This window comes from Garra rufa, chromosome 11 (assembly GCF_049309525.1).
Source record: "Garra rufa chromosome 11, GarRuf1.0, whole genome shotgun sequence".
Taxonomy (NCBI): domain Eukaryota; kingdom Metazoa; phylum Chordata; class Actinopteri; order Cypriniformes; family Cyprinidae; genus Garra; species Garra rufa.
The window spans coordinates 654,772-677,948 of record NC_133371.1 but is presented as its reverse complement, the minus strand read 5'-3'; the positions used below and the strand labels follow the sequence as shown (position 1 = coordinate 677,948).

The following is a 23,177-nucleotide window of genomic DNA, read 5'->3' as shown; positions in this document are numbered from 1 at the left end:
CAAGGTAAGAAAGAGATGGTTCTTTAAAGAACCTTTGACTGAATGGTTCTTTGTGGAACCAAAAATGATTCTTCAATGGCATCGCTTTTGAAGAACCTTTTAAAGCACCTTTATTTCTAAGACTGTATTTAGAAAATGAATCATATGTAGTTAAAAAAGTATATTCAAAGTCGAAATTACATGACATCTCCCCAAAAAACTATTCTTTTCTGTAGGTGTACCACGTTTTTAAGGACGGAGTACACCTTTTTAAGGACTTTTGGCACTGTGCGATGAGAGTAATCACACAGGTATTTCTCAGTGAAGTGTAAATGAAATTGCTCGTATGAGGAACGAAAAAGATATGCTTCACTTTACAATTCAAAGTACCACCCATGTGACTAAACGGGTTATTTCCTGGCCACCGTGGCCAACTTTTTCAGAGGGTGGAGTTCAATCAGTCCAACACATCACTGCAGCAAATTAAGACTCTCTGTCATCGTGTTACTCACAAAACTCACCATGTCCACGGCATTCAGGTCCTGCGTTGTGCTCAGCGGCTTCATATTGGCTTATTTCACTTATTTGCTATTGGGAGCGCTTGTTTTCTCTGCTATCGAGCGGCCCGTGGAAGAGACCCTGAAATCAGACCTGAACTCCCTGAAAGCTGAGTTCCTCAACCAGAGCTGCATCAACGCCACGGCTCTCGAAGCTTTCTTGGAAAGAATTTTAAAAGCGAATAAATACGGCGTGTCGGTTCTTGAAAATGCCACACTCCGTACAAACTGGGATTTGGCTTCTTCGCTGTTCTTTGCAAACACGATGGTCACGACAGTGGGTGAGTTTCAAAGGAACAAAGTTTAACGGATGTTGCCTGATGTTTGTTTGATGCTTCTAGTGTCGAGCATGTATACTTTTAGTATCCAATTTTGTCCGTAAAATACAGCTAGTTCCTCTCTGAAAACTCTATAAACATTACAAAGTAACTAAGTTCCAAAGTTCGCCAAAACTGAACAAACTAGCGGCTACTGTAAGCAAGTGTAAACAGTAGTTCATTTCTGTTATGCGGTGCATTTTAAGTCTGTAACTTAATAAACAAGTAAATACCTTATAAATATTTTCTATAACAGGGCGTAGCAGACTTTCAGAAATTTGCCTACTTTATCACTTAGGACTATAACTTTATTTGCATAATGGTAAGATAAACAGGATGTTCAACAGGATGGAAATGTTGACAAACAGGGTTGTTTCAAACGTTTTGATTTCCCCTTTGTGTTGGGGAACACTTTCTAAAATATAAAGCAGATACATAATTTCATGTATAAAGATTGTGTATACTAAAAACTAGACTTTTGTTTTAAATGATCACTGATGAGTCTCATGAAGTGTTTAAATAGCATAGCACAATAAAACTTTAGATCAGGGATTCTCAAATTAACGTTAGTTTAACTCCTTTGACCTTAAATATTTACCTAAATATTTAAGCTTAGTTTTTTTTAATCAATCGAATAAGGTGTTCTTGGCTGTCTGATGTCAGTTGTCACATAACATGCAGGTAAACACATAAAATGTTTTGTCTTCTAGATCAGGGTTGCCAGGTTTTCACAACAAAACCATGCCCAATTGCTACCCAAAAGTAGCCCAATGGCATTTTGGCATTTTCCCTCAGTAAAAATCTTTTTTGGAGGGTTTCCCCGGTACAGTTTGCATTCCAGGGGATAAATATAAAGATTGTGAATGCTAAAAACTAGACTGTTCATTTAAAATAAAACTGATTAGTCTCATGAAGTGTTTAAATAGCATAGCACAATAAAACCTTAGATCAGGGATTCTCAAGTTTACATCAGCTGAACTCCTTTGACCTTAAATATTTACTTAAAGATTTAAGCTTAGTTTTTTTAATCAATCGAACTGTGTGTTCTTGGCTGTCTGATGTAAGTTGTCACATAACATGCAGGTAAACAAATAAAATGTTTTGTCTTCTAGACCAGGGTTGCCAGGTTTTCACAACAAAACCCACCTAATTCCTACTCAAAACTAGCCTAATGGCATTTTGAGGGGGGTCCCCCAGTAAAAATTGCGTTCGGGGGGGTAAAATACACATTTTTTGGAGGGGTTCCCTGGTACAGTAAAAACTAGACTGTTCATTTAAAATGAAACTGATTAATCTCATAAAGTGTTTAAATGGCATAGCACAATAAAACCGTAGATCAGGGATTCTCAAATTTACGTCAACTGCGCTCCTTTGACCTTAAATATTTACTTAAAGATTTAAGGTTATTTTTTTTAATCAATCGAATTACGTGTTCTTGGCTGTCTGACGTCAGTTGTCACATAACATGCAGGTAAACTAATAAAAAGTTTTGTCTTCTAGATCTGGGTTGCCAGGTTTTCACAACAAAACCTGCCCAATTGCTACTTTAAACTAGCCCAAAACTAGCCCAATGGTTCAGGGGGGTAAAATACGCATTTTTTGGAGGGGTTCCCCAGTACAGTTCGCATTCCAGGAGATAAATATAAAGATTGTGTATACTAAAAAACTAGACTGTTCATTTAAAATAAAACTGATTAATCTCATGAAGTGTTTAAATAGCATAGCACAATAAAACCTTAGATCAGGGATTCTCAAGTTTATTATTTACTTAAATATTTAAGGTTAGTTTTTAATCAATCAAATTATGTGTTCTTGGCTGTCTGACGTCAGTTGTCACATAACATGCAGGTAAACTAATAAAAAGTTTTGTCTTCTAGATTAGGGTTGCCAGGTTTTCACAACAAAACCCACCCAATTGCTACTCCAAACTAGCCCAATGGCATTTTGAGGGGGGTCCCCCAGGAAAAAACGCGTTCTGGGGGATAAAAAACACGTTTTTTTGGAGGGGTTCGCCAGTACAGTTCGCATTCCAGGGGAAAAATATAAAGATATATGTATACTAAAAACTAGACTGTTCATTAAAACAAAACTGATGAGTCTCATGAAGTGTTTAAATGGCACTATAAAACCTTAGATCAGGGATTCTCAAATTTACATCAGCTGAACTCCTAAGACCTTAAATATTTACTTAAAGATTTAATGTTAGTTTTTTTTAAACAATTGAATTACGTGTTTCTGGCTGTCTGGCATCAGTTGTCACATAACATGCAGGTAAACAAATAAAATGTTTTGTCTTCTAGATCAAGGTTGCCAGATTTTCACAACAAAACCTGCCCAATTGCTAATGTCTAATGGCATTTTGAGGGGGGTCCCCCAGTAAAAATCGCGTTCTTGGGGGTAAAATACATGTTTTTTGGAGGGGTTCCCTGGTACAGTTTGCATTCCAGGGGATAAATATAAAGATTGTGTATACTAAACTAGACTGTTCATTTAAAATAAAACTGATTAGTCTCATGAAGTGTTTAAATAGCATAGCACAATAAAACCTTAGATCAGGGATTCTCAAATTTATGTCAGCTGAGCTCCTTTGACTTTAAATATTTACTTAAAGATTTAAGGTTAGTTTTTTTTAATCAATCGAATAAGGTGTTCTTGGCTGTCTGACGGCAGTTGTCACATAACATGAACATGCAGGTAAACAAAGTTTTGTCTTCTAGATCAGGGTTGCCAGGTTTTCACAACAAAACCAGCCCAATTGCTACTCAAAACTACACCCAATGGCATTTCGAGGGGGGTCTGTCTATATCAAATTCACCCCTTAACTGTTTCTTAACTGTGATTTAAAAACAAAAATAATAATTGGTGTGTAACAGAAAGCACCTATAAATTTGACGCTGGACCACAAAAACGGTCATTAGTAACACGGGTATATTTGTAACAATAGCCAGCAATACATTGTATGGGTCAAAATTATAAATTTCTTTTATGCCGAAAATCATTAGTATAGTAAGTAAAGATCTATTCCATAAAGATATTTAGTAAATTTCCAATAAATTTCAAATAGTTGTATCTCAAACTGATGTTGTCCTATCCTAACAAACCATACATCAATAAAAAGATGTATAAATCTGCGTTTAAATGTACCTTTATGACTGGTTTTGTTGCCCAGGGTCATAAATGATAGCAAGTGGAGTAGTTTAGAGTACGATTTCAAATGAGAAGTTCAGTAATTTTCTTCCCATAAAGAACATCAGTCAAATTATTTGCAAGGTCCGGTTTTGAGTGAATGTAGGCATTTGTTTTTGCCTAATCTGATTTATAATGTGATAGATATGTACGGAACTGATATATTGCATCCAAGCCTTACAAACAGTAGGACTTTTTCATGTTATTTTCATGTCCAGTAATTGAAGATCGTTTAGAATATTACTTATTCAAAGTTAGCTGTGTTTAGATCAATGCACATGATTGTACTGCTAATGTAATTAAGTTGGTCTTGTATTTAGAGTGCAGCGTGTACATAGCTAAAATACTTTTCATGTACTTGTGAAGGTGCTTAATTAGATTAACTAACACATGTTTTTCATCCATTGTAACTGTAGCTGTCATTTGCACCTACCTTAAAAATAAAGATGCTTTAAAATGTTCTTCACAGCGATGCCATAGAAGAACCATTTTTGGTTCCACAAAAAACTCTCAGTAAATTGGCCTAAAGTATTTTTGTCATTGTATGAGCCACACTTGTCAAAATGTTTCAATGTTTTTTTTACCATGGAAATGTACTGTACAAATTTCATGTTTCTCTAATTTTTTGACACTGACTATAGAAATATTTTGTACCATAATGTCTTTATCATAATTTTGATCAGTTTAAAGTGTCCTTGCTAAATAAAATTGTTATTTAGCAAATATACTGACTCCAAGCTTTTAAATGGTATGGTGTACACTGTCAGCTTTTTATTTCAGACAAATGCTGATTTTTGAATCTTCCTATTTAGGAAAGGATTTGCATGCAACGCAGATGTGTGTGGTAACATTCAAATTGTAGTGTGCATGTGTTATCCCACATTTAGTTTATGCACATTTGTAGTTATTTCAAGGTTATTTGATGACATTTGTTTTTGTCAAACTCACATATGACTCTCTTACTCCTTTGAATTTAGACATAGTGCATGCTTTGTTTGCTTAAAGGGGGCTTCTCAGTTTAGGCCTTGCAAACAGTATCATGGGAAATCAATCCTTTGACCTGTTTATCTGTATAAAGCTTTCCTTTCATTGAGCATGTTAACCTGTGTTGATGATTCCTGCTCTGTATTAGATTATACTAAAAGCATTATGCTGTCAGCAAAACATGTGTATAATATAATTAGGGTTTTCTGAAGGGCTTTTCCAGCTAAAAATAAAGATTCTGTCATTTCCTCACCCTTATGTCATTCCAAACCTTGGAATACACAAAAGATATTTAAAAACAAAAAAACAATCCATACAGTAAAAATCAGTGGGATCCATATTTGGACTTCATTGACTATCATTGTATGAATATACAAATTTCTAAATCTTTTGTGTTCCACCGAACAAAGCAAGTCGTACAGGTTTTGAAATGAAATGAGACTTAATTTAAATTGTTGGAGAACTATACCTGACGCAAGTCAGCTTGTCACATAAAATCTCACATTATCTCATTAAATACAAAATATTTACCAAGATACAGTTTAATTTAAAAAATTACTTACACCTTGCAGAATCTTCAAAATATTATTTTACTAAAATAAGAGACATCATACAAAATGCATGTTATTATTTTTTATTTAATGCTGACCTGAATAAGATATTTCACATTAAAGGTTTTACATATAGTTCACAAGAGAAAATAATAGCTGAATTTATTAAAATGACCCTGTTCAAAAGTTTACATACACTTGATTCTTAAATTGTTACCTGAATGATCCACAGCTTTTTTTTTTGTTTGTTTAGTGATAGTTGTTCATGAGTCCCTTGTTTGTCCTGAACAGTTAAACTGCCTGCTGTTCTTCAGAAAAAATCCCTCAGGTCTCATAAATTCTTTGGTTTTTCAGCATTTTTGTGTATTTGAACCCTTTCCAACAATAACTGTATAATTTTGAGATCCATCTTTTCACACTGAGGACAACTGAGGGACTCATATGCAACTATTACAGAAGGTTCGAATGCTCACTCAGACTTTTTGAATTTGAAGATCAGGGTAAATTTTACTTATTTTGTCTCCTGGAAATATGAAGTATCTTCTGTAGCTTCTAAAGGGCAGTACTAAATGAAAAAAAATATTATTTAGGCACATTAAGAAAAAAGTATACACCTTCATTCTGTTCAAAAGTTTTCACACCCTGCTCTTAATGCTTTGTGTTTCCTTCTGAAGCATCAGTAAGTGTTTAAACCTTCTGTAACAGTCCCTCAGTTGTCCTCGGTGTGAAAAGATGGATCTCAAAATCATACAGTCATTGTAAGAAAGGGTTAAAATACACAAAAATACTGAAAAACCAAAGAGCAGTGGGCAGTTTAACTGTTCACTATTAAAAAAACCCAACTCTGGCTCATTCAGGTTACAACATAGTATTAAAAATCAAGTGTATGGAAACTTTTGATCAGGGTTCACCCAAAAATGAAAATTACCCCATGATTTATTCATGCGCAATCCATCCTTTGTGTATATGACTTTCTTCTTTCAGATGAATACAATCAGAGTTATATATATTAAAAAAACATGACTCTTCAAAGCTTTATAATGGAAGTAAATGCCTGTTTTGAAGTCCAATTAAGTGCATCCAACCATCATAAAAAGTGCTCCACACAGCTCCCGGGGGTTAAAAAGGCCTTCTGAAGTGAATCGATACTTTGTGTAAGAGAAATATTACATCATGCGTATGTTCACAAAAGAGTGGTGTTCCAGCGGATGACGTAGGCATAGCATAAACTCGGAAACTCTGAGAAGAGACCAAACAAAACACAATTCACGAATTAGAACTGGGTTTTCCTTGCTGTAAACAAAGTTTTATATAATGTGAAAAGCACTTTACAAATAAATTGGACTTGACTTGAAGCATTTTGCTGTTAGAAACACTCCTCTTCAAGCATTTTCTTTCCCTCTATTTCAGGATACGGCCACACTACGCCGCTCTCAGATGCGGGAAAGGCCTTCTCTATCGTGTATGCTTTGATTGGAGTGCCCTTCACCATGCTAGTGCTCACGGCCTGTGTCCAGCGCCTCATGCACCCTCTGACCTATGGGCCGATCTCCATGTGCCAGCGGAGGGCAGGCCTGCAGCCACGTGCCGCCAGTGTGGTGCACTTTATCGTACTGCTGGTCCTGGTGGTGCTCTTTGTCTTTGTGGTGCCTGCGCTGGTGTTCAGCTCCATAGAAGAAACCTGGTCTTTCTTAGACGCCTTCTACTTTTGTTTTATATCCCTCTGCACTATAGGACTGGGGGACTTTGTGCCAGCGGAAAAGCCAGGACAGAGACTCAGAGCTTTGTACAAGATCTCAGTCATGGGTAAGAGAAGTAACTTCACAGTTTCGGTAATATTGGTTTCTTTTAGTGTGTTTTTGCTTGTGTGTAAAGAAGGATCAGGGTGTGAACTGTTTTCCTTTTACTTTTCTCCAACAGAAATGAAAATTGTTTGCTTACAAGATTTTATTAAGCAAAACTTAATAAATGCAGTGCCTTGCAAAAGTTTTCAAACCCCTTCTTTTTTCACGTTTTGTTAAACTGCTTCAAATTACTTTTTTTCCCCACATCAATCTACATACACCAAAATGGCAAAGCAAAAAAGGTTTTTAACATCTATGCAAATTTATTAAAAATAAAAAAACTTAAATTATTCTATTGCATAACAGGGGTCCTACGGGAAATTCTGGAGTTTTAAAAGGTCTATTCCAGACATTGAAAGTCAGAGAATTTTTGTCCAAGTCATGGAATATCAGGGAAAAAGTGTCGTTTTTCTATACCGCATTTCTTTTATCGTGTTGTTATACACGTTTTGCTTTTTGTTAAGGTTGGGCTATTTTTCAGTGCCATTTTATTCCCTTCACAATTGTCAACTGGCAATCTATTAAAGGGTTAGTTCACCCAAAAAATGAAACTTCTGTCATTAATTACTCACTCTCATGTTGTTCCAACCCCGTAAGACCGTCTTTCATCTTCGGAACACAATTGAAGATATTTTTGATCAAATCCGAGCATGAATAAATCTGTATTTTTGTTTTCTTTGCACAAAGAAGTATTCTTGCTGCTTTGTAAAATTATAGTTGAACCACTGATGTCACATGGACTACTTTGTCGATCATCTTAGTACTTTTCTGAGCTTTGAACAAGGTAGGACCTTTGCTGTCTATGGAAGGTCAGAGAGTGCTCAGATTTCATAAAATTATCTCAAATAAAAATAACTTTTAACGAAGCTCTAACGGGGTTGAAACAACATGAGGGGGAGTAATTAATGACAGACTTTTCATTTTGGGGTGAACTAACCCTTTAAGTCAAATGCAGTCACCTGGCTGTACCTGTTAACTAAGGCAAACATGCCAAGGAAATGTACATTTCAAGAGGTTGGTTACAAAATGGGTGTTAAAAGTAGATGATAGAAAAATATCAAAGTGCATTTAATGGGTAAAAGCCAAAAAAAAAGTGATGTGTATGTGTTGTATTAAAATGTTTGTGAAAAAGTACAAAAAGCTTGTAAATGGAATGGATAGATCGATCTATTCATTATAGGTCATGGAAATTCGGCTTTTTAGTCAAGTATTTGGCTCAGAGTGGGAACCTTGGCATAAGTATTCATACCCTTAACTCAGTACTTAACTGAAGCACCTTTACAGCCTAAGATCTTTTTATATATTATATAGTATATATTGTGTTAGACATGTACTGTACCTGTAATTGTTGTCCAAGTTGTGTGGTAACATGAGTTCTCGTTCTTTTCTCTTACAGTCTACCTGTTTGTGGGTTTGATGGTCATGTTCCTGGTCCTTCGTACTTTCCACAAGCTTGCAGATGTGCATGGCTGGACTGCTTTCTTCCAGCTGCCAAGCTACGAGGAGGAAGATGAGGATAAAGAGCCAATAGTAGAACGACAGCCTGATGATGAATCACCTGAGGCTGAGAAGACCTCGATTAAGCCTCAAGATCCCAGCTCTCAAGTGTCCTACAATTCCATCAATAGATAAAACACCAGATCTCTCCACATTTAAATAAGGTCACTTATTTTCAGTGTCCTGCATTTGTAAATTGTCTGGACGTGTAACGCCAACACGTTGCAATTTAACACCTAAAAGGTCAAGACAATCAAGTATGAACATGTGCAATACAGTACTTCAGATGTTTTGTAGGACCAAAGCATCTGGGAAGAGCATTTTCATTGCCAAATCTGATCTTTAAGACTATAGGGATGTTGCTTTAGGAAATTGGAAACTTGCTCATTGTGTCCTAAGTGTGATTTTTCTTTAGTGTTGTTTTGTGTAGGATTCGTAACTGATGACTTTTCATATTCAAATGACTTCTTTTGTTTTGTTTGTTTGTTTTTTGTTTGTTTTTTGCATGGACCAAGACTGCTCTAAACCATAGAAACATGAAGATAATGCTGCTGCTTGCCACTCGTCCAATACTGTTATGAGGGTGAAATGAATTGAATCATTGTTTTCATATCTAGTTAATGGTGGTTCTCGGTGTCCAGACATGTGGAGAACGTCAGATGCACTTTATAATTGGCTTTTTACTTCGGTTTGTGCAATCATTGGACAGCCATTGGTCATGCTAAAAAGTCTTTTTTCTTTATTGTAGTACTGTACATTCATTAAATATTCTTTGTATCATGGAAATTGTATATTCAATGTTGGATGGTAGGGAACGAAAAGGTGTCTAATATTTACTGTCAGAAGAAAAAAAAAGTGTTTTAAGAAATGCATGCAGAGAAAAATAAAAGCTGTTTTGGTACTTTGTGACTTGAGGCATTTGTATTGACAGGTGCATAAAAATATAAGTCTGTGTAGCTGTGGAGGGTTACTCTACCTCAAAATGAAAATGTTGTCATTAATCACTTGATTTACCCCAATGTCGTTCAAAATCTGTAAAAGCTTTGTTCGTCTTTGGAACACAACTTAAGATATTTTGAATACACGCGGATACGTTTTCTACGTTTATTTACGCTTTGAAACGAACGAAAACAGCGTATCCGAATGACGCAGCTCACCGAACAGCGTACGCTGTTTGCGTAACGTACAGGGGATAAAATGGCGCTACGTTGTCGCGGAGGAGACGAATTGTTGAAGGAAGTCATTATTTTTGTTTTCTTTGCGTACAAAAAACTATTTCTCGTAGCTTCGTAAAATTATGGTTCAACCACTGATGGCAGATATTTTGACGACGTCTTTCATACTTTTCTGGGCCTTGACAGTGTTATTTACTTGCCATTGGGACAGTTAACGTTACAAACCTCCCGGTTTTCATCTAAAACATCCTAAATTGTGATCCGAAGACGAATTAAGTTTTTACGGGTTTGGGACGACATGGAGGTAAGTGATTAATGACAATTTCATTTCGGGGTGGAGTGACTTTTTAAAGGTGTCATGAACTGCCTTTTTATGATTTTGTACTGTTCTCTGACGTCAGCTTATGGTTTTTTTTTTTTTTTACATCAAAATACATCATAATTTGCAAGTAATAGGCTATTTGTTTACTTATAGACCACGAGAGAAAATAATAGTTGAATTTATAAAAATGACCCTGTTCAAAAGTTTACATACAGTACACTTGATTCTTAATATTGTTGTTACCTGAATGATCCACAGCTGTTTTTTTGTGTGATAGTTGTTCATGAGTCCCTTGTTTATCCTGAATAGTTTCCCACTGTTCTTAAGAAAAATCCTTTAGGTCTCACAAATTCTTTGGTTTTTCAGCATTTTTGTGTATTTGAACCCTTTCCAACAATGACTGTATGATTTTGAGATCCATCTTTTCACACTGAGGACAACTGAGAGACTCATATGCAACTATTACACAAGGTTCAAACGCTCACTGATGCTTCTGAAGGAAAAATTATGCATTAAGGGGTGTAAACTTTTGAAAAGAATGAAGATGTGTACATTTTTCTTATAATGCCTAAATTATTTATATATTTTTTCATTTAGTACTGTTCTTCAGAAGCTACAGAAGATACTTGCATGTTTCCTAAAATCAAATACACAAAAATGCTAAAAAACCAAAGAATTTGTGGGAGCTGAAGGGCTTTTCTGAAGATCAGCGGGCAGTTTAACTGTTCAGGAGTCCTGAATCAGGACAAACAAGGGACTCGTGAACAACTATCACTAAACAAAAACAAAAAACAGCTGTGGATCATTCAGTTAACAGTATTAAGAATCAAGTGACTTTTGAACAGGGTCATTTTTTTTATAAATTATTTTCTCTTGTGAACTATATGTAAATGTCTTTTGAAATATCTTATACAGGTCAGTACAAAATAAAAAAAATAACATGCATTTTGTATGATCGCTCTTATTTTGGTAAAATAATGAACATTTTGCAGATTCTGCAAGGTGTATATAAACTTTTGACCTCAACTGTATAAGCTATTTTTATACTAACATGAATGTTTTTATAATGACTTTTTATGTCAAAATATCTGGGGAATTTTTGGGGAATTTTGGTTTCTCAGTTCATGACCCCTTTAAAGGAAGGTTGTACTTTACACATCCTGTTTTATCTCTCTCTTTGAATAGGTTTTTAAAAAATAGCTGTAATAAACATTTACAGCTCAGTACGTAGATAAGTTTAAAGAACCTACCACAAAAAAAATCCTTATCTCTCCTGTAAGCGAAATAAACAACAGTTTCCTGTCACCCATGTTGTTTCTGTACATTTTAGGACTAGTTAGTGAAACTAATAGTAAGATATAAAAGAAATCAATATTGTAGTGACAAATATTGAAAAAAAAAAAAAAAAATTTGCCCATATACTTTTTAAAGTCTTATCTGTTTATGGCTTAAAAATGGTCTTTTGTAATCTGTTGGATGTTTCTTAACCCTTTTATATTGGCCATTTTACAGAATTGGTGCATTTTCGGTTGGAAACATTATCCAAGGTACACATTTGTAGCACCAAAACACAGTAATATGTCATTTAATAAGAAGCGTTTTTTATTTGCCTATTAAGATTTAGCTTACATCTTTCTTGTAAATATATATTTTCTCCTTTATTAAAAAAAAGTTTTCAAAGGTAAATCAATAACAATTACAACGTTAACAATATTTCAAGTGTAATTTATGAGATTTGTTGTATTTTGAATCCAACTTTTCTTTGTAAAAGAAAATCATACTGATTTCAAAGTTGAGGATTCATTAGTTTGACATAACATCTTAGCTGATAATTCAGTATACTTTATTTATGACAAAAGATCTCTTGCTTCGAACGTGCCAGGACATTTTTGGTAGTGACAGTAATGTTTTGGTAGCGACTACGTCACATTACAGAATATTAACCAACATACTAAAACACTACAAAAAAATACTAAAATACTGAAGATTTGCATAACTACTAAAATTTTATTCCCCAATAAAGGGTTATGTGTTCCCTTTTCCCTTTTGTTACGGTAGTGACAATTGTGACCCTGGACCATAAAACTAATCATAAGGGTACATTTTTAATAATAAATAAGCTTTCCGTTGATGTATGGTTTGTTAGGATAGGACAATATTTGACTGAGATACAACTATTTGAAAATCTGGAATCTGAGGGTGCAAAAATATATAAATATTGAGAAAATCACCTTTAAAGTTGTCCAAATGAAGATCTTAGCAATGCATATTACTAATCAAAAATTACGTTTTCATATATTTACAACAGGAATTTTACAAAATATCTTCGTGGAACATGATCTTTACTTAATATTCTAATGATTTTTGGCATAAAAGAAAAAAAAGATCATTTTGAGCCATATGCCAGTGTATTTTTGGCTATCGCTACAAATATAACTGTGCTACTTATGACTGGTTTTGTGGTCCAGGATCACAATTTCAGATACTTTTATATAGCTCAAAGATGCTTATCAGCACATGGTTACTAACACAGTTCTGAACAGTTTTCAGAACTAAATTTTATGGAATAACTCACAAAAAAGTTTTTCATTATAGAAAAACGGTATTCTGTGGTGACTTTACACACCGATTTTTTCATACTTTTGAACACATTAACCTCAAAAAGATGGGGTCTATCTACTCACCATGTAGAGTGACACATGAATATTTCCTGCTCATAAATGTAGGGGTGTAGTTAAAATAAGACTCAGCCAATGGACTAAAACACTGTATCAGAACTCTTAAAAATAAATGTGCTTTAAAAGGTTCTTCAAACAATGCCACAGAAGAACCATTCAGTCAAAGGTTCTTTACCATCTCTTTCCTACCTTTTTATAATCTGAAGAACCTTCTTTCGCCACAAAGAACCTTTTGTGAAACAGAAAGGTTCTTCAGATGTTAAAGGTTCTTTATGCAACCATTTAGACAAAAAAAGGTTCTTCTATGGAATCGTGAAGCACTTTTTTTAAGAGTGTAGTGACATGAAAATGTGTGAAATTTTTTTACATAAAGTTTTTTTTACAAAGAAAATATATAAAAAAAAATGTAAGTTCTCTTCTTTAAAAAAAATCCAGAAGATATTTTTAAAAACAACAATGGAATGAAATGCAAAAATGAATTCAATATTTTCATACGTTTAAATTTAGGTGTTAGGGGTCAAGACAGCCATCTTCCAATTCAAAGTACCTAATAAATAATCAATTTATGTATATTAAGCTTACTGGTGTTTTAAATTGTATTATGGGTTTCAATAGATAACAGAAGGATCTTAGTAAACATCTAAGATTTGAATACTTAAATGCTTGTTTTTTGGGTGTGCACCAATTCTGTAGAAACATTATTTCCATTTACATATTAGATAATAAATTACAAAGTCGTCTGCATGGCATTCGGTCCAAACAGCCTTTTGACATAGTCTAGTATGAGCACTGCCTCAGTTTCTTAAATATAATTCCTCTTCCAGCCACTTGATGTCACCAAGTACCACTTTATTTAAAGTACATCAATAGAATACAAAGAGTGATTAATACTCGCATTACAATTTCATACTGACATAGTAAATATTTTGCATAGGCAACTACATGTTTATCTGCTGAAACAGCACCAGTTTTTTCATAATGCTCATTTACTGCACATTATAATATCTTTAAACTAAAAATATACACAATCTCATTTTTATGACCTTTGTCTATTTAAAGGCCACTCTTAATGGCAACCTGCAAGCTATGTAAGGATCCAATACAAAATGTAAGGAATTGACTCAATGGAAAGTGCATATTTCGGAGAACAACATTTCATGAAGTACTGGGGGAAAAAACAAACACAAAATGGCACATTTGGAAGGACTCGCTTCAAAACAGTTGTTTAACAGCTGCTGAACTTTGAGAAATGCATCTGACTTTTGAAACAGAACTATCAGCTGACACTGAAATCATCAGAACATGACAAGTTGGTAGACATGAGGTAGTTAGTGGAAATTTCTTCAGGACACCTCCATAAAAACTGCGTATAACCTCAATGTCAGAAACATGATATTGATAAAAATCAGCTTTGCGGGTATGTTCGCATCAGGATGTCCATAACATGCTCTATCTCCTGGATTTCCCACGTGGCCTGACTGTGAGAGGCTAAAGATGAGGAAGAAGACGCTGATGGCGATTTGGACAGGGATGGCAGATACTTCACTAGATCGTCGGCTGTGACGGAGAAACCTTGCAGGAGGTTCACCTCCGGCTCAAACACAGATGTGTCCATGTCTAAGAGAAGTTTGTCTAGAGCTACATCTTGAGGGCAACCTGAACACATGGCCTCTGTTTTGATGGACGATGCCACGTCGGACATTCTTTCAGTCCTCAAACCTGACAGAGGATATTGAGTTAGATTCTCTACAGAGCTGAGCGGAGCCCGTTGAGATGCACAAGGCCCTTGATTGGCATCTATAACTGTATCTAGATCTTTGAGAATGGCAGAAATGGCTGAAGATAAAGAAAAATCCTCCTCTGAAGTCCAGGCCATGAAATCGTCTTCCATATTTCCAGTATTCAGTGACAACAGAGGTGTATGGTCAGATGGAGGGGACATTTTGGGAAAATCAGGCTCTGGAAGCAACCCGATTTGATTTTTTGTTTGTGTGGGAATTTTTACAGCAGACAGGGATTCAACTTGCGCTCGGACCTCGGACTGAACCTGCCGTAGCGTGTTGTTGATCAGAACCGACCGTAATAAGCAGGGCTCAACGAGAGCCTGGTCACGGTGGAACTTATCCATGGAGATGTCCAACACGGATTGGAGCTGACTTTCCCACGCAGATCCTCCTCCCTCGTCCTCCCTGCGGAGTTTGCGCTTCTGTCCCTTGGCCACCATTTGTCACACTGCAAAACAACAAGTTGAGTTTAAGACTGCTCTTATGAGGAAATGTTTCAGTACATCCAAAACAAAATTATTAAAACATGCCATCTTTACACAATGTATAAATATATAATTGATGTAAAATTCCAGTAAAAGCAATTAATCTGAAGGTATGAGATATGAATATATAAATATTTCATTTTCCATATTTTAACTGAATATACACTACCATTCAAAAGGTTTTGAACATTTTAATGTTTTTTTTAAGTGTCTTTTGCTCACCAAGCCTGCATTTATTTGATCCAAAATACAGCAAAAGCCGTAATATTATGAAATATTTTTACTATTTAAAATCACTGCTTTGTATTTGAAAATATTTTCAAATGTAATTTATTTCTGTGATGCAAAGCTGTATTTTCAGCATCATTACTCCAGTCTTTAGTGTCACATGATCCTTCAGAAATCATTCTAATGCGCTGATTGCTGTTCAAGAAACATTTATTATTATCATTATCAATATTTAAAACAGTTTAGTCATTTTTCTGAATTGTTTAATGAGTAGAAAGATCCAAAGATCAGCATTTATCTGAAATAATAACATTTGTAACATTCTACATTATACCATTCAAAAGCCTGGGGTCAGTGTGTGTGTGTGTGTGTGTGTGTGTGTGTGTGTGTGTGTTTTGGAAACAAATTATAGAAATTAATACTTTTATTTAGCAAGGACGTTTTAAATTGATCAAAAGATTGGATGATAAAGACATTTATAATGTTACAAAAAAAATCTATTTTAGATAAACGCTGTTCTTTTAATCTTTCTATTCATAGAAAACTGAAAAAAAAAATTCTACTCTGCTGTTTTCAACATAATATAAATAATAACAAATATTTTTGAGCAGCAAATCAGAATGTTAGAATGATTTCTGAAGGATCATGTGACTGGAGTAATGATGCTAAAAATTCAGCTTTGAAATCACAGGAATAAATTACATTTTAAATATTCAAATAGAAAAACAGTTATTTTAAACAGTAAAAAATGTATAGCTTTTGACTGATAGTGTATGTAAGAAAAACAACAATATGAATGCAAATTTAAAATAAACTTCTCTCAATTAACCTAAAGGCTTTAATAAAAAGTTTAGATGGCTGAAACGTACAATGGACTCACTAAACGACTTAATAATAACCCCATGAAGTACAATAAATATTACATTTTTAAAATATTTTAAAACAGTAAAATAATAGCATCTTACCCCAAGGGTCTAATTTGATCTTTTTACTTGAAAAAATGTTTTTTTTTTTTTTTTTACTCCACAATTCCTCGTTAAAAATAGACATAAACCAACATATGTTTACTATAAAAATATATTCAGCATTACATTGCTACAAATCACCATTTTCTAGAGAAAAGAAATAGCTAAAGTTTGATTGACTAAATCTCATATATATGTGACCCTGGACCACAAAACCAGTCATAAGGTTAAATTTTACAAAACTGAGATGTATACATCATATGAAAGCTCAATAGATAAGCTTTCTATTGATATATGGTTTGTTAGGATTGGACAATATTTGGCCGAGATGCATCTATTTGAAAATCTAGAATCTGAGGGGGCAAAAAAATCAAAATACTGAGAAAATCACCTTTAAAGTTCTCCAAATTAAGTTCTTAACCATGCATATTACTAATCAAAAATTACATTTTGATATATTTATAGTAGGAATTTCACAAAAAATCTTCATGGAAAATGATCTTTACTTAATTTCCTAATGATTTTTGGCATAAAAGAAAAATCAATAATTTTGACCCATACAATGTATTTTTGGCTATTGCTACAAATATACCCCAGCGACTTAAGACTGGTTTTGTGGTCCAGGGTCACATATTGATATTCATCTCAAATGACAAAATTAGAAGAGGAAAGCCATTTCATTAAATAAGTTTTATTAAACGAGGATTATCATCAGGAGAAAAAAAGGTGGGAGTCATTTTGCTCTATGATATTTACTATACTTACCTCCCAAACTATAACTGATACAAATGAAGCCAATTGTTTTGCAAACTCTACATTAGATGTAAAGGACGTAATGTATCGTGTTTAATATTTCGAAACCCTAATTCGTGTCTATTTCGAAGACGACATCGGCCTGTATGTATTACAACTAGGGAATCATTTTAAATATAGAAAATGTATATTAAAAACACATTCGTTCGAATTGAACTAGGTGTATTTACTATACCAGCCTTCCAGAACGTAACTGACTAACTTACTATAGTAACATTACAAATCGACACCAAAAAAAAACAAGTATTCAATGTATCTATAAGTTTGTGAGCAGAAATCAGTACGCTAGCTTAGCATGTTAACTATCCGCTATTACTTTCTAGATGACATGTTTTTACTCACCTGCAAAGTATGTAAACAACTCCAAAATCGATGTAACTCTTGTAGGTTTATATTTTCATTAGACTTGTATGAATTGTAAAACACCGCTGAAGCGTCTTAGGACTGGAATGGTTTGCTGGATTTTTTTTGTCCCGCCAGTGATTCAATCAGTTCTGACGTCACGAGCAAAAGGAATGCCGGGTATTGTAGTTGAAGTAGTTTTTTTTAGCGGATACTATACAGATTTCATATAACGAGAAACAAGAACTTTATAAACTAACATCTTTATTTAAAAACGAAACATAAAATGATTACATTAGGCAAATTACATTGTTTTTCATTCAATGATCCTTAAGGCAAAACAAAAGTGTGAGTTCATCAATCCAGCATTTTTTTCTAAACTATGGTTAACTATAGATGTGTTTATAAACAAATTAAATCAGTAACTAAAAAAGTTTCTGTTATTTGACACTTTCAGTTGCATAACTCAAAGCATTTCTACAATGGCATGATTACCAAAAAATAAAATTATTTCGTCCAATTTCTATGTATCCCTAAGTAGATTAACTATATTCTCCACAAACTCCAACGGTTTTTCCATCCCATTCAGAAGTGGAAAGGCACTTGACAAAGTAATGGCCCAGGTCATATTTGGAGATAACTCTTCCTTTTAACATGTTCTCAGTCACAGTGTATTTTTCTGTCAGAGGTTTGTCACCTAGAAAGACAACAATGACACATTTTCTTAAACACACTCACAGTATATATGTTAGAAAAAAGACAACATTATTACATAAAATTCATATTTTTATACAGACAAGCCCTGGCAAATTCTGACTTAAAGTTACTTTTATTCAACCAGCAAGTTGTTTTTGACCGGAAATGACACAGACATCTCCCAAAAGGTAAGAAGACGATGTACAAGAAGCATCATTGTTGAAAAAAAATATTTCTCAGCTTTTATTTACATTTGAACAAAAAGTGGCATGTCCAAAATTATTCATACCATTTGCAAACTGTCACAGTCTATGGGAAAATCCAAAGTTCTATACCATTCCAAATAGTCCAAGCTGTTCTAAAGCATCCTAATTACCCCGATTCATTGAGAACAGCTGTTTTAATCAACTCAACAGGTAAAAAACAGAAGCTCTCTGCTGTTGGTTTGTGGACAAAGAAGCTCACTGAGGACCTGCGGCTGCGCATTGTGGCTGCTAAGTAGTGCAAAGTATTATTAAAAAATTATTAAAAAATACAAGAAGTTCCGCACTGTGAAAAATCTCAGAGGACGTGGTCGGAAGCCAAAAGTGACACCTGTGCTGGCCAGGAGGATAGTGAGAGAGGTAAAAAAGAATCCAAGGATCACCACCAAGGCCATCCTGATGAATCTGGGCTCATCTGGTGGCAACATCTCAAAGCAGACAGTCCAACAGACACTGCACACCGCTGGGTTCCATGGACGCAGACCAAGAAGGACACCACTTCTCCAGATAAAGGCACACAAAAGCCCACTTGGCCTTTGCAAATGCTTATATGGACAAAGAAGAACGACCCAAAACACACAGCAAAAGTGGTGAAGAAATGGTTAGCAGACAAAAACATTAACGTTGTGCAGTGGCCCAGCCAGAGTCCTGACTTAAATCCAATTGAGAATCTGTGGAGGGAGCTAAAGATCAGGGTGATGGCAAGGAGACCTTCCCACCTGAAAGAGTTGGAGCTCATCGCTAAAGATGACTGGGCAAAAATACCAGTCAGCAATTATAGGAAGGGTTTGATTTCTGTAATAGACAATAACGGCTTTTCTATTTATTTTTAAGAAGGGTATAAATAATTTTGGACATGCCACTTTTTGTTCAAATGTAAATAAATGATGAGTAATATTTTTTTCCACAATGATGCCTCTTGTACATCGTCTTATTATCTTCTGGGGGATGTCTGTGTCATTTCTAATAAATAAAAACTGGCTGGTTGAATAAAAGTAACTTTAAGTCAGAATTTGCCAGGGGTATGAATAATTTCGGGTTTGACTGTAAATGTAGATATTTTAGTTTTCATTACTTGCGATATGTGGAGGCATGACAGCTACATAGTCCAATCCTGACTCCTTCAGGACAGTGTACATTCGGTCATGATCTTCAGTGACCGGCACCAGACGAGGAGGAACTTTGGCACGATCCCACAAGAGGAACGCTGTACGAAGTAAAAAAAAAAAAAGATACAGATACAGCGGTTTCTTCATATACCATTATGTGCTTGCACACTAATGAAGTACAAATACAGCTCAGATTTCGATACCTGACATGCATGCAATAACTTTGCGGATTCCACGGGCTTTCATGACCTCCAGAATGTTCCGGGTTCCCTCAGACATCATCGTGGTGGGACCAGCAGACAAAATTTCAGAGAATAAGTAAATGAAGTGCACTTAGCTCACTGGTAGATAATAACACTTGGTTAAAATTAATAGTAACACACAGCTCTTTTGATTTCACCCACTAATTTCAATTTTGTAATCTGAATTACATCACAATTAGGAAGTGAAAACAGCATTTTCATGCTGACTTTATTTAGAATTTTGAGTCAAATTTGAGTAAATTCATATCTGAAAGAATGACGCATGACCAAGAATGAAATGTTACACTACTAATTGAATTTGCTTTGAGTTTAAGAGAACTCACTCAGATCATTTCTTGTCCCCAGAATGATGATGACTGCATCCTGACCCTCCATGGTCTTCTTCACATCATCTTTGTTCAGAACGTCTCCTACGACAACTCTGGAGGCCTTGTGGTCTGGAGGAAGCCTTACAGCGTCTCTCACCAGCACAGTCACATTGTAACCTGGAACAGCCAAATTTCTAAGTGAGAAGTCTGTGTAAAACTTGAAAATGAAAGATTATGCGAGATGCCATGCCTGTTTGTTCCCATAAGGTATTACAACTATCATTCAACACCACAATCAAGTGATGTTGAAAACAGCTCATAAGAAATTAAGACAATGGTCATTTTCTAAAAGTTAACTACCTACCTTTTTTTCTGAAAAAAAAAAAAAAAAAAAACATGGGGAAAAAAAAACTGAACACTATTTTGGTACTGATTTGTATCATATTCATGTTAATTGTCTACCTTTATGCATTCATTTGATATTTACATATGGACCATTCTACAGAATCGGTGCAAACTGCTGTCCCACAACCCAAAAATCACATTTAAAAAGCATTTAAGAATTCAAATCTTAGATGTTTAATAAGATCCTTTTATTATCTATTCAAACCCACAATAAGATTTAAAATATTAGAAAGCTTAATATATATAAAATCATATTTTAGTGGGTACTTGCAGTTGGGAGGTGGCTGTCTCGAACACTAACTCCTAAATTTCAACTTATAAAAAAATTGAAATTGAATTATTTTTTTGTATTTTGTCCCCATTCTTGTTTTTAAAAGTATCTTTTTTTTTATTACTTTAAAAAGTGAAGTTTAATATTTTAATTCAGTTTCACTACTGAATTTCTATTGGCTAAAACTGATTTTAACTACACCACTAGATTTATTATCAGGAAATATTTATATAGATAGGTAGCTAGGCCCCATCATTTTGAGGTAAATGTGTTCAAAAAAAATCTGTGTAACTTTAAAGAACGCCGCCACTACCATACAACATTTTGTCTAAATATGTGTACCACTGTTCAGAACTGTGCTAGCTAACCATGTGCTGATTAGCATCTTTGAGCTAGGTTAAAAAATCTATAAAATTGTCACTACCGAAACAGTCACTACTGAAACATTTGGTGACATTTTAAATTTTTAGTAGTGACATTATTTATTTTTTTGGTTGTTATCCCATAAATTGGTCACTACTGAAACAGTCACGACCAAAACAAGTCATCATTGTTTCGGTACAGTTATGCATTTTATTTTAGTATGTTTTAGTAGTGTTTTAGTATGAAAGTTAAAATTCTGTAATTTGATGTGTTTGCTACCAAAGCATTACAGTCACCGAAAAATGGGATGTTTTGTCAAAAATAAAGTATACTGAGTTATCAGCTCAGATGCTATGATAATGTTTGGTTTAGTGTATGTTCAAACTAACTTTAAAATCAGTATGATCAACTTTTTGCCTTTTAAAAAAGAGAAATTGGGTTCAAAATACAACAAATCTCATAAATCACACTTGATATTGTAAAATATTGTTAAAATTGTAATCATTATTGATTTACCTCTTTTTTTTTTTAAATAAAATAGCAAATAATATAGATTTACAATTTACATGTAAGCAAAATCTTCCAAGACTTTCTTTAAAAATACAATATGAGAATTAACGGCACAGTTACTAGAAATGCAAAAGACGTTTCCAACTCCAATTCTGTAGAATGGCCTATATAGTAATGACAATGACAATAGATCAAACTAAAAAAGTGGAGGGAAATTGATCAAGACCTGTGCAGTGTTCAGATAAAGATTGTCAGTTCATGCTTATCTTTAACATGCATTCTGTGACTCAGCAGTTTAGTTATTATGCATGAGAAGTGTCATAAGTCCCGTGATCACAATGCATAAGAGAAGAAACAGAACAAAACAAATAAAACAAAATTGACATTTTATCACCGATCGAACCCACAGAAAAACAAGTTCAGCAACAAGTTCGTGCTATTAATAAACAACTCATAAAGACTATATTATTCATTTAGTCAATTTGAACTACCCCAACTTTCCACTCGAGTTTCTATTTTTAAACAAAGTCACATCTTTGCTAGGTCAAACACAAGCTCTGCATTGAAATATCGTAAAGCACAATATTAAACATTTTAAATAACAATTGTATCCCAAGTGTCATTGTGTAACTGTGTACCTGCGGCCACTGCGATAGGTAAGGTCGCTAACCCCGTCATTCCCGTGCTGCCGAAAATTGCCACATTTTTTATAGCATCAGACATATTGGCGAGTAGAAAGGCTCTAGGTCAATTCCACTTGGAAAGGAAGATGTCACTGTCAAATCCCTCGCTCTGCTATGTCTAGCTGCAAACCTGATCTTGAACGTTTATGTCACTGCTGTTATGTAGTTAACGCCTCCTTCAGGAAACTAGGGAGGGTTTTTTGATCCCCGCTAGTATTGTGACAAGCCCCGCCTTTCATCTGATCTCTGTTTGCTGTTGTTGCTACGGCTACTTGAATGACTGTTCAACTGTCCAATCGCTGATTGCTTGTAAGTAGCGCTAACCAATCACAGCAAAGAATGCTTAGGTCAAGGGCGGAGCTTCTGTGTGGGCGACTTTAACTCCTCCTAAAACGTTTTTAAAGGTGAAACGACTCCTAAATATCGAAATATCTGCAAAACGGCTCACTTTCGTATTTTGACTCCCTTTTAGAATATAATGACTTATTTACTGTGAGTCATTAAATGTAGTTGGTTTTGGACGTTTTACAGTTCATTTTAATACCATAATTTATAACCATGATTATCTGGTAAATCATGTTTTCTTGTATATTTACAAT

At 34.6% G+C, this 23,177-nt stretch overlaps 3 protein-coding genes across 3 annotated transcripts; 1 reads left to right on the top strand and 2 right to left on the bottom strand.

Annotated features, from left to right (window-relative positions):
* The first annotated feature begins 436 nt into the window (after positions 1-436).
* LOC141345814 (potassium channel subfamily K member 6-like) lies at positions 437-9,824 on the top strand. The gene is made up of 3 exons (XM_073850735.1): positions 437-817; positions 6,985-7,380; positions 8,815-9,824. The coding sequence occupies exons 1-3, from the start codon at positions 502-504 to the stop codon at positions 9,048-9,050; spliced, it is 948 nt and encodes a 315-aa protein (XP_073706836.1). The 5' UTR covers positions 437-501; the 3' UTR covers positions 9,051-9,824.
* Positions 9,825-13,995: 4,171 nt separating this feature from the next.
* sertad3 (SERTA domain containing 3) lies at positions 13,996-17,834 on the bottom strand. The gene is made up of 2 exons (XM_073851127.1): positions 17,708-17,834; positions 13,996-15,322 (listed from the first exon to the last, which is right to left on the bottom strand). Exon 2 carries the CDS (start codon positions 15,312-15,314, stop codon positions 14,496-14,498), a length of 819 nt encoding a protein of 272 aa, XP_073707228.1. The 5' UTR covers positions 15,315-15,322; positions 17,708-17,834; the 3' UTR covers positions 13,996-14,495.
* Positions 17,835-17,951: 117 nt separating this feature from the next.
* LOC141345883 (flavin reductase (NADPH)-like) lies at positions 17,952-22,745 on the bottom strand. Its single transcript, XM_073850805.1, has 5 exons — positions 22,534-22,745; positions 20,364-20,523; positions 19,979-20,070; positions 19,742-19,873; positions 17,952-18,404 (listed from the first exon to the last, which is right to left on the bottom strand). Exons 1-5 carry the CDS (start codon positions 22,616-22,618, stop codon positions 18,250-18,252), a joined length of 624 nt encoding a protein of 207 aa, XP_073706906.1. The 5' UTR covers positions 22,619-22,745; the 3' UTR covers positions 17,952-18,249.
* Positions 22,746-23,177: the final 432 nt, after the last annotated feature.

Coding starts and splice junctions, on each gene's coding strand:
- sertad3 (XM_073851127.1), bottom strand. CDS start 15,314: ATGGTGGCCAAGGGACAGAAGCGCAAACTCCGCAGGGAGGACGAGGGA.
- LOC141345883 (XM_073850805.1), bottom strand. CDS start 22,618: ATGTCTGATGCTATAAAAAATGTGGCAATTTTCGGCAGCACGGGAATG. Junction 20,071..20,363: donor CTGGGGACAAGAAATGATCT/GAGTGAGTTCTC, acceptor AATTTTGTCTGC/TGGTCCCACCACGATGATGT. Junction 19,874..19,978: donor AGTTATTGCATGCATGTCAG/GTATCGAAATCT, acceptor TACTTCGTACAG/CGTTCCTCTTGTGGGATCGT.
- LOC141345814 (XM_073850735.1), top strand. CDS start 502: ATGTCCACGGCATTCAGGTCCTGCGTTGTGCTCAGCGGCTTCATATTG. Junction 818..6,984: donor CACGATGGTCACGACAGTGG/GTGAGTTTCAAA, acceptor CCTCTATTTCAG/GATACGGCCACACTACGCCG. Junction 7,381..8,814: donor GTACAAGATCTCAGTCATGG/GTAAGAGAAGTA, acceptor TTTCTCTTACAG/TCTACCTGTTTGTGGGTTTG.